At 48.0% G+C, this 18,082-nt stretch overlaps 2 protein-coding genes across 4 annotated transcripts; one reads left to right on the forward strand and one right to left on the reverse strand.

The window, feature by feature from the left end:
* Positions 1-337: 337 nt before the first annotated feature.
* mpl (MPL proto-oncogene, thrombopoietin receptor) lies at positions 338-10,232 on the forward strand. 2 transcript variants are annotated; one of them, XM_066692066.1, is made up of 12 exons: positions 338-514; positions 2,085-2,217; positions 2,590-2,756; positions 3,246-3,403; positions 4,868-5,015; positions 5,456-5,570; positions 5,817-5,986; positions 6,291-6,433; positions 6,759-6,918; positions 7,077-7,158; positions 7,245-7,332; positions 7,456-10,232. In XM_066692066.1, exons 1-12 carry the CDS (start codon positions 430-432, stop codon positions 7,966-7,968), a joined length of 1,962 nt encoding a protein of 653 aa, XP_066548163.1. In that variant the 5' UTR covers positions 338-429; the 3' UTR covers positions 7,969-10,232. The 2 variants fall into 2 exon arrangements, with proteins under 2 accessions (XP_066548163.1, XP_066548162.1); XM_066692065.1 differs by having other exon boundaries at positions 339-514; positions 5,814-5,986.
* On the reverse strand, positions 9,590-17,912 carry orc1 (origin recognition complex, subunit 1). 2 transcript variants are annotated; one of them, XM_066692063.1, is made up of 19 exons: positions 17,494-17,912; positions 17,214-17,319; positions 16,930-17,057; positions 16,600-16,778; positions 15,680-16,025; positions 15,270-15,519; positions 15,060-15,179; positions 14,780-14,842; positions 14,564-14,674; positions 13,908-14,139; positions 13,652-13,758; positions 13,425-13,526; positions 13,088-13,259; positions 12,861-12,968; positions 12,551-12,700; positions 12,330-12,449; positions 11,971-12,155; positions 11,423-11,510; positions 9,590-10,550 (listed from the first exon to the last, which is right to left on the reverse strand). In XM_066692063.1, the coding sequence occupies exons 2-19, from the start codon at positions 17,309-17,311 to the stop codon at positions 10,356-10,358; spliced, it is 2,754 nt and encodes a 917-aa protein (XP_066548160.1). In that variant the 5' UTR covers positions 17,312-17,319; positions 17,494-17,912; the 3' UTR covers positions 9,590-10,355. The 2 variants fall into 2 exon arrangements, with proteins under 2 accessions (XP_066548160.1, XP_066548161.1); XM_066692064.1 differs by lacking the exon at positions 15,060-15,179 and having other exon boundaries at positions 17,494-17,910.
* Between the last annotated feature and the right edge of the window lie 170 nt (positions 17,913-18,082).

Below are 18,082 nucleotides of genomic sequence, written 5' to 3' on the forward strand. Positions count from 1 at the left end.
AGTGTTTCAAGACGTGCTTTAGACCAAAAAAACAAAACAGCAACACTTCATAATAACAGTAACAAAAATGCCCATTTATATACATTTTTATGCCTTATCTTAACTGGATTGTAAAACTGAAGAGCATGCAACCAAATTCACCTCATGAAATGAATCTTTGCCAGCACCTTTATAAAATTCACACCCTTAAAGCCCTGTGGCCCGTCCCCTGCGCTGGCTGAGGCAGCGTGTGAAGCTGTTGCGGGGGGGAGCAGCGAGGCCCGCACTGGGTGCCTGCCCCAATCCAATAGCTACACACTTCCTGATCTGCTCAGCTGTGAGATAATGCCCATAAGTTTTTCAAAGTCTCCTCCTGCTGTGAACAAAACAACAGAGAGAGGGTCGATGGAGTAGCCGCCACCTGCACCGGCTCCAGAATTTGTTTTGAAAATGTCCATTTGGGTTCCAGCCTGGGTCTGCTGGGAGATTCTGCTGGCCTCGGCCCTAGAGCCCATCTCTCCCCTGCTGAAGGAAGGTAAAAACAAATCAGCTTTTCTTTATTTAATTAACATTGAATGAATCTGATTAATCTAACAGAAGACGCAGTTAGCTCTTGCATGTCAGTAATGCAGATTCGCAGCCTCACACCCTACTGTGGGAGAGAGCTTGTAGGGGGTTTTAAGTCCAGTTATTGTTACCTCATTCTCAATTACATATTACAATTACTTAATTTGTCATTTCATTCATTCATTTAAGTAGATACATTTATGATACAATTTGTAAACATTATATATATATAATACGCATTAGACATATAAACTAGTCCCACTAGGAGTATTACAGTGATTTACGGATTGACATTATATCGGAAAGGTGTGAGTTAAATTATGTAAAAAAATGCTAAAATGTTTGTTTACTGTTTTGCATTTTCCTGTACACAACCTTAAATTACACCACTGATATACTCTCTTGTGTTTACAACTAGCTTCATTTTGAAGTCCAGGCACAGAAATGCCCTCCGCTGTCTGTAGCGTACGTGGCTCGGACTTCTATGTCCCTCTTATTTTTTACTAGTTACTACTCACTCACAATGCTTATATTGGTATTTGTATGAATACAATTTAAAAAATTGTAAATTAGTGCAGGTTTGATTTTTACAGATGAAAGCGCATTAGAGCAGCAGTTTGAACCACCCAATTTGTCACACTAAGTACTAATTTTGTGTGTAACCACAAATAAATGAAAATATCAATCAAGTCCCATGTGAAAGCTGGCCTCAGTGCATTACTTTTCATTGCCCTCCACCAAGTTTAAATTAAGATTCAAAAGTGCCTGACTACATTGATGTTATATGCGTTGCCAACAGACAAAAAGACAAATCAGACACATATCAACAGTGAAAACTAATTATAATTAGATCTTACTACACCCAGGAAAAAAAAACACCACACCCTACAGTCAGTCTACAAAATGTAGCTCAGTCACCTTGGCTCAGTTCTTGGCTGATGGTCCTTGTTTAGCAACTTGTTTGGCTGATTTGTGATCAGAAATGAGAATATAGCTTAAACTCTGGCCAAAAGCACCACCGCCTGCTGAATTCTCTCCCTGGGTTTAAAAGGCAACCTGACTGCACTAGGAGTATAGGGAGCTAGCTGGCCAGTGGGGTTACATATCAGAGGTCAGAGGTCATTAGGACAGTACGACCCTGCGCTGAAGTAGGTTAGAGGTCAAAGCACACACGCACAAAGCTGGGATTTCAAATGGGAGAAGTTAAACGGGTGGTAAGACTATCATGAATCATGAAAAGCAAATAGAGAAATATAAAGAAATCCCCTCCAATGGTAATCCCCTGCTAATATAAACTTTGATTGCAAGGGTGGGAAACCTTAAGCCCTCCACTATGTACCACGGCTTGACATCCATCCAATCCAGCACTTTCATTTATAGATTGATCCTATTAATTCCGATGGTGATCACTCAGGTACTGATTATAAGAACTACAATGCATAGGAAGAAATGCTCCTACCCCTGCTTTTTGGAAAATGTCACATAACGGCGGCACAATACTTAATTCTCATTTTATCTTTCTGTTTAAATACAAAAAGCGATTGCACTTGTGGCTGACGACGAAAACCCAAAATGCTTCACTCAGACAGAAGAAGATTTCACTTGCTTTTGGGAAGACAACAGCAACTCCTCCTACAAGTTCTATTACAAGATCGACGAGTTAGAAACCGAGTAAGTTCAACACATATCAGGTGTCTCTGCACATTTAACTGTGCTGTATATATATATATGAGTAACCGTACAGAAACAGAAACTTGGTTAATTGTGATGTCTGAGAATCTCTCTTTAAAAAGTGTCTCACAGATGAGGACACGTATGTTTAAAAATAATACAACAGTGACCAATCTCTCAAGAACAGTGCTTGTGGTCATCAGTGTTTAAGCTGGGCAGGGCAGATGGAGAGGTGTAAATGCTATTTATTCAACAGCCCATCCAGGGTTTCAGGCTGGTGTAAGAAGTAGTCTCAAACCTTCACAAGAGGGAAATGCATTTACTTAAGGAGACAGGTTTGAGCATTGTGTGAAGTTTCTGCTACTTTTAAAGAAAGGAATGCGTCGTCTCACAGCGGAGGACGGATCGGGGCAGTACGCTCCACCTGTGCTCCTTCCCTGAGCAGCATGTGTTCCTGTATGTACAAACCTACATCAGAGTGGTGGATTCCAGCACCAACGCCACAGCCTACTCCCGAGAAGTGAACGTGGAAAACCAAAGTGAGTATGAATGCTCCCAAAGCGGGCTCCCTCTGCAATCACTTGGGCTCTGAATTTTAGTAGATGCCCATCTGCAAGCCCTCAAGCTGTGTTATTATCCCTGGGTTTCCTATTCGCATGCACTATGACAGAAATATACCCATCTGGCTTCCATTGCTATCAAGAATAAGCTAGGGTACAATATATAAGGAGAAAAAAAGCTTTTGTTAGTTTCTCTGTGGAGGAAAAAATAAATAAAATCAGCTTAGTTCAAGGGAATGATAGATTAATGAAGGATAGGGGATAGATTTGAGCCCCTGGTTTTCTCCAGCCTCTCCCAAGAGATGGATGGGAAAAATGTAGAAAGGAAATGTCCTGCAAAGGTTTGGTGACCAAGACACTTTATTTCTACCTTTATTGTTTATTTAACTAGTTCCTTTATAACTGTGAACCGGAATACGTGATTGGATTCTACCAGCTTCCTTAGATTTTGCTTTTTTATGTTTTCAGTTCTGTTGGATCAACTCAAGACAATCTCTCTTGTCCTGAACGGAAAGCCGCGTCAGCTAAGGGTATTTTGGACAAGACCTGCAGAATGGAGCAGGCAATGGACCCCGCAGTACCAAATCAGGCACTCCCCTGCCAGCTCGGGGCTAGAGACGGGACAGGTACCGGGCTGCCTTCTGTTCACACGTACTGTATATCGCACCATTTCCAACACAAACTGGCTGACAAAAGCACAGCAGCATGGCCACACCACGAACACACCACGATTTCCATCACACGTTTCAAAGGGATATTCCAACATGCTAACCATAATGTATTGGTCAACAGACAGTCTAATGAAAGAATCTGTCACCAACTACCAGATTCAATTCACATGTACAACAGTCCAGGGAGAACCAATGCATTGGGCCAGTTAGAAGATTTTTCTGCACAAGCACCATCTGACAGGCGCAGGAACACGTATGAATGGATGCGAAATAGAAGCCTAGATAAGCTCACGGATACGAGTGTCAGATTAGTAACGGCCTCTGACATGAGCACAGAGCCGAAGCCCACGTTGTGAAGTCCACGTTGTAGGTACATGAGAAGCGTGCTAGCTGAGACAACTGACACTCAAGGCCTCGGCTTCATAGAAAGCCTAATGTGAATCACACCTGGAACACCGCGGTGCGAAGTGTGACGCCCAGCACCCGAGCTGTTTGGTGCGGTTTTCAGATCCAATCTGTCAATAACTCACAAACCAAAAACATCACCATTATCTAGCACATGCAGTAAACCCATTGACACTGATAGTGTCTCGCGTGCGAATGCAAAAACAGGACTGAGCATGATATGAGATTCGAAATGTATCTTTGCATCAGCTAATCTAGAACACATCTGCATGAATCAACTTAAAAGGCTTATCAGCGGACAGCCGGTACAATGAAGGACCAAAATGCAGAGAGTAGAGGAAGTCCTTGCGAGTTGGTCCCAGAGGAGAGTCCATTAAATGTGACGCCCCACTATACAATCTGAACCATTCTGTGCCTGTCAACACGGCAGCGGCTGTATGAACAATTATAGATGATCATAAGTTTCTAAAATGTCTATGATACCTAAAATCTGGTGGTTGCCTCCAACACATGCGAGAGAAACAATGACAGCTGGGGTTCTGGCCAATATCTGACCGGTATATCGGAGGACAGCCTGTTGAGATAACGTCGCCACCTCCTTTCCAGTAATGTGTAGTCCCTGGCCAGGAGCGATCAACTCCCTCTCAACTGTGCCTGTAGACCCGAGGGACCTGCAGCCCTGTGGTTCCCTCCAGACTAGGGTATCTGGAGGGAACCACAAGGCTGCAGGCGCCTCGGCTTCTTTAAATCCCCACCTGATTGACAAGCTGACAACACTGATTAATTTAATCAATTCTGCATATTAATGGTTTGATGAAAATACAAAACACCCAACGTTCCAGGAAGATGAGGGTTGACCACTACTGCCCTCTAGCTGCAGTAAATAACTGTGCTAGAATGAAAGCTACAAACTCTAGTGTATTAATCAAGGCATATATTTTCCACTAGAACTATTTTGCATTTGGTTGTTCCTTGGTTGTTTTCGGAGTCATTGATACGCCGTGCTTTTTCCAGGTGAATGAGTCCAAGTCAACCGTGTACGATCTGGTGGGCCTGAGTCCTGGGCAGGAGTACAGGGTCCAGGTGCGCGCCAGGTTGTCTGACAATAAGTTCTGGAGCACCTGGTCTCCCCCAGTCAGCACGGCGGCCCCCTCGCCTGCAGGTACAGCACGCCTCCCCCGCACAGCACTTTATATGCAGCACCCATTTCACTCATGTAATTAGCACTGGTTATCACATCAAAGCCGGACATGTCACACACCATGTGTGTTTGTAAATAAGTCATTAATAACTCCTTTCAGCTTAGTTTATTACCGAGTGTTAGTCTAGAATATTAGAAACGCAATAAGTGATTTTTTCCACTTGTCGCCGGATCACAACGTCTTTTTTTACGGTAATTTTAAATACATGCGGATCATTTCCGTGGATTCCCATCCAGTTTAAAAGAGTTTTTTTGTCGCCTGAGCAAAACAAGCAGTTCAGTGCTTGATATGCGTCAGTGGATTTTTAAATCTATGTAAATGTATGTTTCTAAACATAGAAAAGGGAGATACAAAATGGCTGTCGGTGAGCAGCTGGGTGAAGGTGACTCTTGTCTTGTAGAGGACATTGACCTGAGGTGCTACACCGCTGACCTCCTCAACATCATGTGCCAGTGGAGCGACGCAAAGGGACAGGGAGACACCCGCTACAAGTTATTTTACCAGCACAGTGGCAGGTACACCCTCGGCTCTTTAATGGGAATCATTTCCACTGACAGACACAGTATTACTGTTACCTTTTGACACCCCAGGCAGGAACTCTTCACTGCTGCTCAAACAGGATGCCTACAACGCAAGTCTTCCTCCCATCTCATTAATTAAGTGACCACACCACTAAATGAAAATAATTATCTCTTTCTGAACACTTACCAAAGATAGACCAGGCAGGCGTCACCTCTCATATCTCTCTCTCTCGACAGCAGAGGGCTAAACTGGGAGGAGTGTGTGCAGAACGAGACAGATGCCCTGGGCTCGGCCACCCGATGCAGCTTTCCCTGTGGTGGCCCTGGTGACATCACAGTCTCACTCAACGCCAGCTCAGGCCAGCACACCCACACCTACTACACCCTGCCCTTGAGCCGGGCGCGGGTCGGTGAGTTTCGTTGCAGCTAGACTTTTCTTGGCGGCTTAATTCATCATGTTATTCTATTAGATCAGACACATTTAACATTGTTTTTGCAGCGATTTGGTTGACAGCTTGATGTATGCATTGTGTTCAAATACTTAAGTCTCATATTGTACACTAGTTCAGGGGGATATGGTACAAAATTAGTTAACTTTGCCTTAAGGGAAAACACATATGCATCACTGAGCCTAAACTTGAAAGCCTCCCACATTGTGAACAGTTCAGACAGGAATTGTGGAAATCCCTCAGACAACCCCGTTCTTGTGATCAGTCCGTACAGAGCCCCCGGCCAGCCTGATGGGGAAGGTGATAGGGGGGCGGCTGTGGCTGTCCTGGGAGCCCCCCCTGGCCCAGCTGGCCGCCCACCTGCGCTACGAGATCCGCTTCTCTGCACAGGACAACCCACACTGGAAGGTGAGAGAATGGGAGGATGAGACACCTGGAGCGCTTTCTCTATGACTCAGTTGTTCCCAACCCTGGTCCTTCTTTAGGTTTTCCATGCCTTTATCGGTCAGGAAGGTTTAAAAATCAGTGATATGCAGAAAGAGCTCATTGACCAATCAAATATACATACAACGAGCATTAAAAACAGACAGTCTCAAGAGCTCTTCGGTTTTCATTATCAAGTAAAAGTCCAAACCTTGGCTGCAAAACCTCTCTGTACCTTCTACGTCGATGATAAAGTGATCAAATGTGAACTGCAAACTCCCGTTGCAACTGTGGTCCCGTCCATCCCCAGCACTTCACCCTGGAGCTCCCCAAGAACAGCACGGTGCTGGACGTCGCAGGAGGCAATCAGTACAACATCCAGATCAGGGCCATGGTGGACGGCCAGACGTACGACGGCTTCTGGAGTGACTGGTCTGACTCGATCACTGTGGCCATGCCTTCCCCTGTTGGTGGGTCTCACTTACAGTATTTCATGCACCAAAAATAAAAACCACTTGCCGATCGATTTCATAACTCTCCCACCAAACATTTCACTTCCTGTTCCTGCAGAATGTTTATGCTGTATTTTCTCTTCTCATCGGCCACATTCTTTCCGTCCTCTTCTCAGGATTTCTGCCCATTCTAATCATCTCTCTGGTGATGCTCTTGACGACAATTGTGCTGATTGCTACCTTCCCAAAATGTCTGAGGTATGACCTTGGATGGCCAAGATTGTCAATTTTGGTCCGAGAAACCCGTTGTAGATTTCCTAATGACACTCTTTGTCCCACCACAGAAAGACCAAGTTATTTCTGTGGCCACCCGTACCAAACCTAGAGAAAGTGCTGGAGGGTTTCCTGACCGAGCTCAACAAGCAGTTCCTGGTAAGGTCTGTGGGGTTTCACAGAAATAAAGACCAAGGTCTTCTCACTCAAACTAATTAACCACTACATTAACTAACACATTCCCAAATATTTTATTAGTTAACCCCCGTTATGGTTTTGCAGCCGGCACAGTCCTTCAACAGCAAAATCTGCAACGACGATGACTTCCCTCCCTCGCGGGTGGAGATCGTGTCCGAGAGGGAGGCCCAGGAAGGCGCCAGGACCCCGGGGGAACAGCGCCAGTCGCCACCGGGACAAGAGCCGGCCTCCCCACCTCCGTCCGACGGCAAACCGGCGAGCCACTTCAAGGACAACCTAGAGTCCAGCGAGGATTACGTGGTGCTGGACACGCAGAACCTCTCCCGCGGCTTCCACGGGAACGAGTACGTGTACGAAGAGGACCAGCAGGCGGCCCTGGCCCAGCTGCTGCCCGGCGGCGAAGACGGCCCCTGCCAGCCCTGCCTCCACTGGCCAGAGTCCTCGCTGCCCAACCCGCCTTCTCCCACCGACATCCTCAACCACTCCTACCTGCTGCTGTCCGAGTCCCTGTCCAACATGCTGGCCGAGCTGGAGATCTGGGGGACGGCCACCCAGTACACCAACCTGGACACAGGGGCGGTGGCAAATACCGAATGATCCAAAGGGTGGGGTCTCCCTTCAACAAAGCTCATCATGGTTTCCCAGTTCCTCATTCATCTGGACCTCAGGCCGCCCGAAGCACACGCCAGGGAGAGCTGGTCAAAGGTCATCATTGAAAGGACAGTAGGTGGGATTCTCCACAGTCTGTGGACCTCCTGCAACACGGCACCGAGAAACTGGACTGGACTCACTCCGCTTGAGAACGCACTCGCAGGGGTAGGCATTGTTGTCCCCTGCCCAGGTCAACGGGATTTGCAGTTACACATTGCACTGCATTTTACAGGTTATTCCCATTTTTATTCTCCTACGATTTGTTAACAGCACTTCTATTACCGTGTCATAATCGGTTTAGAAGCAAAACCACAGTCGAGGGATATACTGTATACTGTACCCCATATAAACACAATCAGTTAAAAATCGCTCCATTTTGGTCAATTATAAATGTAAATCTAAAATGACTTAATATAAACAATAAACACATCTCTACATAAAACAGGAAACACATGTACAGGCTATAGGTACCTAAACACTTACAAAAAGGGGCATGTATTGACCATGCAATGTCTAAATATATATTCCAGGACACAACATGGTTTAAAGCAAGAGTCAAAATAAAAACAGTGAAGTGAAAAGCAAGGTGGAGAGAAACGATACAAGGACACTGTAAATACAGGCAAGACATGATCCAACGCAAAATATACACAGGGTCATCGAAAGAGAACCACAGCATTTAAACGTTAAAGATTTGACCCTGTTATTCGTGTATATAAGCTGATCTTTTTACCCACTTTGATGCAGAATAATTATTTTTATACTGTGGTTGTAGAATGAAATAAATCAGTATCTTCGGTGCCACAAACCATAACGAAAGACTAAACAATTATGAAAATTATCTAAAACAAGTTGCGATACATTTTTGTGGCTTTGAACACTTTTCGAATAACATTTTACTCTTTTATACCTTGTGACTAATAAGATTATTACTAGCATTACACTGTGTTTTTAATCTTTCCTGAATTGCATATTTTATTGATTATGGCATTTAAATGAACCACATATTTATTCATATTTTTTACATGTGTATTCTAGGCAGACATTCTCAGGTGTCCCAGTAAAGCATTACAAAGAGCTTCACAGTCCTCTCACCATCAAGAGAGAGAGTGAGGAGATACTGGGTTGAGGTTTGCAACAGAAATGGTGAAGAAAAAGCACCAATATCAAATTTGAAGGAGGAAAAATTTAAGCAGTAGTTCCCAACCCTGGCCCTGGAGGAGCCCCGACCCTGTTGGATTTTTTTCCCAATCTCTCATTTACTTAAATTGAACCCTCAACTGAACTAATAGTTTGCTAAATCTGAGCCTTTTACTTATTTTAGACAGTAGGGCATTAAGAGAAGTATCAGATTGTATAAATAACTTAAAGAACCAGATTGTTACTTCAATTAAGGTTCAATTAAGTAATTGAGAGCTCGGTTGGACCAAAAACCAGCAGGGTAGGGGCTCCTCCAGGGCTGGGAACCCCTGCAATTAAAGCAATTAATAGCAACATTAACCCTTATAGCAGTGAAAAAGCACCGACACCTATCTTATCTGCAAAACACACCAATCTGACAGCCATGTAAATAGACATATTTTATTATAAAAACAAAAACACTTCAGGGACAATACAAATATTAAAAGCAAAACAAAAATCTGTTTCACTTTTACACATAATTGTTGCAATAACCCAATAGTAAAAGTGTAATCCTGAGCAGCATTTAAAACCAAAACGGTACTAATTAGTTAATCAGCTCTCAGTCCACAAGCCAGTGGTGTCTGGACAACCGAACCCTGAACACAAGGTAAAAACCAGGATTCAAAACGCAATCTGGAGCCATTTAACACACACTATCTACAATGGTAGGTCTTTGGCACTGGAGATGAGATTTGCATTAGAACCAGCGGACAGGAGCACTTGGGGGTGCAGAGTCGCAGACATTATTTAGTAATTTTCTGTCTTTCCTCATGGCGGGGAGGGAAGCCCATATTTAAAAGGATAGTCATAAATTCCCAAGTTTATTAGTGCTTCCAGTGAGGTAGTTATTTACAACAGGTAACTACGGGTTTAAACCGGGCCAATCTGGTGCAGCGAACTGTAACATGTTACATTTTCAACAATGGCTCATTCTGAAAAACACCACAGACTATTGACAACGAAAACGCAATTTACCGCCACAGAAGATGGTCTGTAAATGTGTATGTAAAATAAATGTGTAAAAACAACGGCTATACGTGTGTTTAATGTCCAATACTCCCCTCTCCGTTGAAAGTGACAAGCGATGTCCATTTTTACATAAAAATACGGGCCCGCCTTCCCTTCAGTTGGTGTCTGTCCGTCGTTGCGGTTTACTCCTCCTTCAGCGCGTACAGCACGTCGTCCTGGCTGACGTTGAGCCGCACGCGCAGCAGCAGGTCACAGCGGCTCGGCTCCAGCAGCAGCAGCCGACACGCCCCCAGGCGCAGGCAGGTGGCCAAACCCTCGGACACGCTGACCGGCTGCAGCCCCTCCACCCGGCACAGGGCCTGGTGCTGCCGGAACACCTGGGGCGGAGGAGAGGACGTGGAAAGGAGGAGGGATGGAGGGAGGGAGGAGAGGAAGAAATAAGATAATGGAATAAGAATAAGAAAGAATGGAAATAATGTTTACATTTCATAACAAATCAAATAATGCCTCAAATAGCTTGTGTGTGTGTAGGGGGGGGTTGGCAGGAATCCCTTTTTGTGTTGTTTCCATTGAAGACTCTGTATAGGAAGTTGAAGAAAGTGTTTTGTGATAATTATATAATGTTTTATATTAATACTAGCATTAGAAGTAGTTTGTATACAGACTGAGCAGATTAGATTTAGCAGCACAAGTAAAGGGTCAACAAGGTCGATTTGTTAGAAACTCCTGTCAGTAATAAAAGATCACACAGTGCCGAAATAGCCTACAGCTGTCTGCTGAGAATTTGTTTATGACTTAATCGTTTCTCTAGATAGGCAGGAATTGTTTCTGTTAATGAGCGATTGACAGTAGGTAAATGACGACCATGGGATCGAATCTTCCTAGTGCACATCAAAGACGGACATCTGCTTTGGATCCATCACCTCTTCACGGGAGGACAGATCGTAAACGGACCCGGACCTAGATCTTCTGATTGGATGAACGGCCATAAGATGTTACGTCACTTTCCTATAAAGCTGCACTCATGTTTGTAAACATTAAGTCCTCACTGAAGGAATTATTCCTGACGTGGGGCTTCCGAGCCGGCTTGATTAAAGTTCTATTTGCTTTATCTCCGCGACTTCTCCACTTATTTCCGAGACGGTTCTACACCATGTTGGAAAGAGGAGTCCGAGAGAAGACGTGCACACGCGTGTCTCTGCAGTGCGCGACAGGTGGTCTGGGTGATGGTGGGGTTGGGCATGCTCACCTGTTGGAAGGTGGCCTCCTCGAGCCCCAGGCGCCGGAACTCGGCGATCACGGCCCTGAGGAACAACTGCTCCTGCAGCGACGCACACCTGCCAACAGTGACACACTACACTGAGACCCATACACACACAGTATATACTGCCACACACACAACACAGGACACATTGCATGTCCCCAATAGAGGACACATGCACTGAAACTCATATACACAAAACTCAGGACACATGCACTGAAACGACACACACATAAACATACACATAACACAGGACACAGACTCATACACACACATTATATACTGCCACTCACAACACAAGACACACTCACACGAGGTGCACAAACACACACTCAGCAACACGGGACAGACAAACACACACAAATCTCGCCAAGGCATCATGGAGGAGTCAACAGCAAAGCAAAGGACTTGAGTGACACAAACAAGGATCAAACCATTCACAGAGAGAAAAAAAATCGAAACCAAACAGAAGAACCACTCTAATGTGAGGGTGCTCTATGGACGAGGGCGCCAGTGGGCCGCTGGGCCGCTCTTACCGTATGGCGGTGACGTAGGGCGAGGAGAACATCTCATCCAGGGCTTCCATGACGTGGCTCATGCCCACCAGGCCCGAGCCGGACCGTTGGCCGTTGGCGGCGGAGGAGGAGGAGACCTCGCAGATCTCGGTGGCGCGGCGACAGATGTCCAGACAGCGCCGAGCGTCGCCCGACAGAGCGGCCACCTGGGCAGAGACACAATGGGTGAGAGACGCACTCCGTACATCGCAACCGGTAGAAGCCGGTGTTCAACAACCAGTGTGTTCAGCCTTGCGCTACTAACACAAACACAGCGCCTCCCTGCCACAGCCGCCGGCGCCCGTACATTTGGAAACGGGCACAGGGGCGGGCGGACCTACCTTTCGAGAGACCAGCTGCAGGGCATCCTCCTCGAAGGCCCGGACCCGGTTCAGGCGCGAGGTGATGATCTGCTGGAGCTGCTTGAAGGTGTAGGGCTGGAAGGACATCCGGGTCAGGCCCTGTGGATGGCAAGAGGAGGTGTTCAGAGGTCAGAGGTCGATCTGATTCTCATTTTACCCCCCAACCCCATCCCACGCGCTCCCCGGCTACCAGCCCGTACCAGCCTACTGGCCACGCGGTTGATCATGATCCTCTCGGGCAGGTCCATGGTGTTGGCGATGGCCAGGACCACCAGCTTGGCATGTCTGCGCGTGGGCCAGTCGAACAGGTTGTACATCACGTTCTGCTTACGGGTCCACAGGAGATCCAGCTGGGGGAGGGAAGGGGGAAGACCAGAATTGGAATTTCGGAGAGGTTCTTACATTTCGGAAATCGGGCACAGAAACCGGACCCCCACACGGGCGAGAAATTCACGGAAATGAAGACCAAATCCAACGTTCTTCACCGTACCAGACTTGTCCCCCGCTCACCTCGTCCACCAGCAGCACGGTGGTCTCTCTCTTGGGCGCAGGGGTGCTGAAGCGCTTCTCCAGCAGGGTGGCAGCGTGATCGGCCGTGGCTTTCTGGTCCGTCAGCTTCTGTAGCAATGATGACGAACAGCGCAGTGGATTATGGTGAGGGGACCCAGAGAAGTCAAACGCCACCAAAATAAAATCACTTGAGTTAGGGTTGCCTGAGCATACCCCCCGCACCGTACCTGCAGGATCTGGACATAGGCCTGATGGGGATCGGTCATCTTCATGCCGTTGATCTCGATGAAGCTGAAGCCGGGGATGTCGTCCTGTTCGGCCGCCTGCAGCAGACAGCGCATCACCTCGTGCACCGTGGCGGTCTTCCCCGTGCCTGGCACTCCAGAGATGTACATGCACCTGTGGAGCCATGACAGAGCTGATGCCCGCCGAACAGAGCGCCCGAGGCCACGGCACCAACGGAGAACGGCACGTCCCACCCGGCAGATGTTTCTTTAAATAATCCTCATTTAGACAATAAAATAAGTTTAAACAATGTAAACACGGCGCAGCCTGCTGTCCTACCCTCCAGTGCCGTCCATGATCTTGCTCTCCACAAAGCTGTAGATGTCCTGGAACTCCTGTTCTCGGCAGGGCAGGGACTCGGGGACAGAGGACACGTGCAGCCTGCAGGGACACACAGGGATCAGTGCAACCGATGGGACGGGAGGAGCAGAGGTCATCCCCTGCTTTACTGAAGCAAGACGAGAAAGGGAAAGGGAAAGGGAAACCCCTTGAGAAGGTCGGCTCACCTCGCTCTCGCCTCCTCCAGAATGTTTCCGGGCTTCCTGGCGGGCAGGGACCTGCTAGGGATGCTGGGAGTGGCCTGGCGGGGCGTGCGAGGAGTAGTGGGGGTCGCCTGCAAGAAACAAGACAGACAGCCCGCGTTAGAGCAGCGATTCAGATCACCTGCCGTTGTCCTTCAGTCTCATACATCCCAGTCCCTTTCATAAGGCTTCCCTGTTCTGGACACACAGACACATGCATGAAGCGAGGAGCCGGCCTCACCTTTCTGCTGGGGGTCTTCCGGGGAGTCCTGGCCTTCCTCGTGGACCTGGGGGTGCGGGACAATGAGGATTGTCGGCTTTTCTTCACAGCCACGCTGTCGCCATCACTTTCCCCTTCCCCTTCCTCTTCTTCTTCACTGCTGGTTTGCAGGTCCTTCTTCAATGGCGTGAACGCAAGGTCTTCGTCATCATCGCAGTCCGAGTCTACGCCCCGACCCGCATTCAAGAGATTCCTGTGACGGCAAAAGCATGACGCGAAAAATGACTACTGCTATTCAAAATCACGAAAGGCATCGACCACATCAAACCAGAGGAGCTTTTCCAGATCAGCAGGGACACACATGGAAATTGGGCTTCAAGGCATTCAAGACAGAAAACAGGAGACACTTCTTCACACAGAGAGGCGTCACAATCTGAACAAACTCCCCAGCGATGTGGCTGAAGAGACAATTTGGGAACATTCAAAAACAGACTGGATAGGATCCTTGATCACTCAGTTATTAATGGACACCATTATGGCTTGAAAACTATGTTGTTTCTTATGTGCAACAAGGAATATTAGTTAAACATACATATTAGACTAAGGCAGGTTTTTTTGTGTGTGTTTTTTTAATGGTTCTTCATTAAGGCCTGCAGCCGACATGCAACACAACTCACAACTGCTTCCTGATGCGCGAGGCCACCAGCTGGGCCGACTTCCTCTGTGAGCGTGGCGTCACCGCAGTCTGGGCGATATCTGCAGCCTGGGCTGGTGAGTCCTCCTCCTCCCTGCAGGAACACACGCACACGGATGAGTGGTCGAGCACAGATGCCGGGATCTCCGTTAGCCCCCTCTGGCCACAGCCACGACACACACTCGGCACCGATACTCACAGCACCCCCAGAGCCCCGTCCCCGACGTCCAAGGAGACCTTCCGGCGTGATGGAGTGAACGCCCTGTGGGACGACAAGACACTGTTTCAGATCTCTGACCAATCGCTGCCTGGCACTGTCCCAGTTGGGTGACCAGTGAATTCTCCCAGTCAGAAAGCCCAAATACCACCATGAGACACCACCTGTAACTGCTAGTCCTTGAAGGCCAAGAGACTAACCCACTGCATTTCACCCCCAGAGAGTGTGTACAGTGCACCACAGGGGGCACAAGCAGGCTTACTGTCTTTGCGGCCTGGCTGTGCTTTTCCTGGGGGTGGCATCTTTTTGCCAGGGGGTTTTGGAAGACCTGGTCTGAATGGCCACCTCGAACACATCCTCCTCCAGGGGAGGCAGGCAGGCTCTGAAACAGCCGAGCGACAGACTCTCTCACTCTGAGCCCTCCCGTGCCCGCCTCACTAGAAGACTTGTGTGTGACGGCTGCCGCACCCACCTGGCAGAGTCCTGGTCTTCTCCGGGGCTGGCGGGGGGCAACCTGACCTTCAGGGGGGAGAGGCTGACGCTGTGGTGGGGGTAGGCAGCGACCTTGATGGGCGAGAGACGCACGGCCAGGGTGAGGGAGCGCGAGGGGCTGGAGGGCAGCCTGTTGGCCAGCTCTCTCTTGTGGGACTGCACCTCCTCCTGCAGGATCTCCTCCAGCGCGTTGTCCGTGTTGAACAGGGGCCCCGCAGACTTCCCTGGACCTGCCAACACATGAGACCCGAGCCGTGAGGGGACACACGGGGGACACAGTCCGCGGTGAAGCGATCGATCCTGCTCCAGGCACTGCCGATATCTCAGGGGATTTACACTCAGAATACATCTGAAATAGTTTGAACGCTGAACAACTGAGGGGCCACTCACTGTTGAGCTGCAGCTTCTTGCGGACCCCCGGGGTGGACGGGCAGCTGCCCTGCCGTCTGGAGCTCAGCCGTTTGGACTGGGCGGACTTGGAGGCCGAGTGGTGCGACTCCGCCTCCCTCGCCCGCCGCTTGCCCGTGCTCACCGACACCGCCCGCTTCATTACCGCCAGGTCCGGGGTGGCCAGGGCAGCGGCGGGCTCAGCGGGCCGACAGGGCTCCGCGCCCTGTGCGATCACGTTTGGGTCGGCCGGCTTGAAGGCCTTCCCGTCCCACGACATCTTGACGTAGAGTGTGCTCTCCTGGCCCCGCGTCTCGGGGAAGGGAGCGTCCGGCTCCACGTACTGCAGCTGGAACAGAAGTCCCCGGTCAGTGGATAGAGAGAGACACAGAGACAGACTCTTCCTGCCAAATACACTAACCTGTGCCCGTTTAGCAGGTAAAACTTGACATAAAATGTAGTGTTTTGGTATTGATTTCATTTCTTCTCCCCCAGAGATATTTCAAATTAATTGAAGTTGAGAAGTTCAATCTCAATAGCCCTAAATTGCTAATTGACAGATTGGGAACACATGGAAGTTATTGATCAATTCAGCAATTAATTCTGGTCATTGAAGGCTGAAAAGGAAAATTCTATTTATACCAAATCTCTACAGAACTTAGTTTCACAAATCACCTGCCTAATTGATCACATTGGAATGGTTCCAGGTGTTATGAAATTGATAATTAAACCTATAAAACCTGCTGGATGGGCCCTCGAGTATTGGGTTTGGGCTGCACTGCTCTAAACATACAGGAGTCATTGAGCAAATATGCCACACCTGACTGTCAGCAGCCCCCCCCCTCGTCTCTATTTTACGGCCTCTGTCCCCCACCGCGGAGGGATGACCACTGACAGGGGGAGCCGCTTCCCTCTTCACCCACCTGCACAGATCCGAGTACGGTCTCGATGTCGATGTCGTTCTGACAGCTGGGCACCTGGAACAGAAACACTTCCTGCGGGTGAGGCTCCCTGCCCAGCAGCTTCCTCTTGTTTCTGTGCACCTCGCAAAACCGCATGTACCACTGCACCACCGCCCGCTTGCTGCCCGTCCGCCCGGAGTCTGGGGACAAGAGCCACCCCCGTTACACTTCGGTCACACGTCCCATCAGGAGAAACCACATAAGAGAACTGGCCCCACGTCATAAAACATGGCATGACATGTTAATTACAGCGCTGTCACTGCCCTGATGACGTCAGAGTCGGGACCTCACCGTCGCTGTAGAGCTTGAGCAGTTTTGCCACATAGGGATTGTCATCATCATCGCTTTCAACCAGAATAAACTGTCCAGGTTTGATCAGACGGCTTTCACAGCTGCCCTCGACCTTCATGAGGAAGCCTCTGTGGAGAAAGAAGGAAAATAGCTTCAGGTGTGTTATTGAAGGGCTTTGTACCGCAATAGTGTAAGGTCTACGGTCGCAGGTGCATAGAGTACACGACCACCGATGGACATGGCGCCTGGGCCAGCGCAGGGCCATTAAAACCCCAGAGACTCACTCATAAAGGAAGGAGCGGAGCTTGCGGTCAGCGTAGACGGGCTCTCCGCTCCAGATGTAGGCTCGTTTATTCATCAGCCTGGTGAAATAGCGACTCATCTTCAGCTCTTTAGGGAAAAGAAAGCATAATAATGTAAAGCATGCGTCTTGATGCCAATTCGTACAGCCCGTGACACAAGGCAAGTCATTGCATTTGCAGGGCAATCATTATACGTCATCATTATTGGGCAATGCAAAGTGAAACAGAAACGCATAAAACACAATTAAAAATGCATACTTACACAATTAAAGTATAAGAGCTTAATGCAAAACCCAGCAGACCTCCACCTGCTGGAAAATGATCCTTTCTGTAATCTGCAGTTTTAGCAACTTTGTCAAACTGCAACTACTGACTGTTAAATCCACCCCGTCTAATGACAATCGATAAATAGTTTAAGATGTTAAAATAACCGGTAAAAACACATAATATAGAAGCAGTACACAGACGTATAAACACACTTAAACCGGCTTTCTACATTTAATAACAGATTGCCCTCCTTGCAGTCACTCCACCGCCACGCAGGATTTTCGCGCGTTAGAAACGTACATGCAGCGGCAGCATCGAGGGGGCGTGGCCAGTGTCCCCCATCACGTGACTGAGGAAACCACAGAGATAAAGACGCAATATAATAAATATAATGTTGTTTTCAACCATCATTCATTTTTAAGGGTGTTAAAATGTTAATGAATCTGCAATTATGTAAGGCACCTTTGTAAAAAATGTAAATTACTGGTCATTTAATTTTTTTCAATCAATGCAAACTGTGTTTTATGGCTTGGCATTCACATATGTGAATATATATTCTGCATTTTATTTTACTGTCAAATATA

This window comes from Amia ocellicauda, chromosome 19 (genome assembly GCF_036373705.1).
Source record: "Amia ocellicauda isolate fAmiCal2 chromosome 19, fAmiCal2.hap1, whole genome shotgun sequence".
Taxonomy (NCBI): Eukaryota; Metazoa; Chordata; class Actinopteri; order Amiiformes; family Amiidae; genus Amia; species Amia ocellicauda.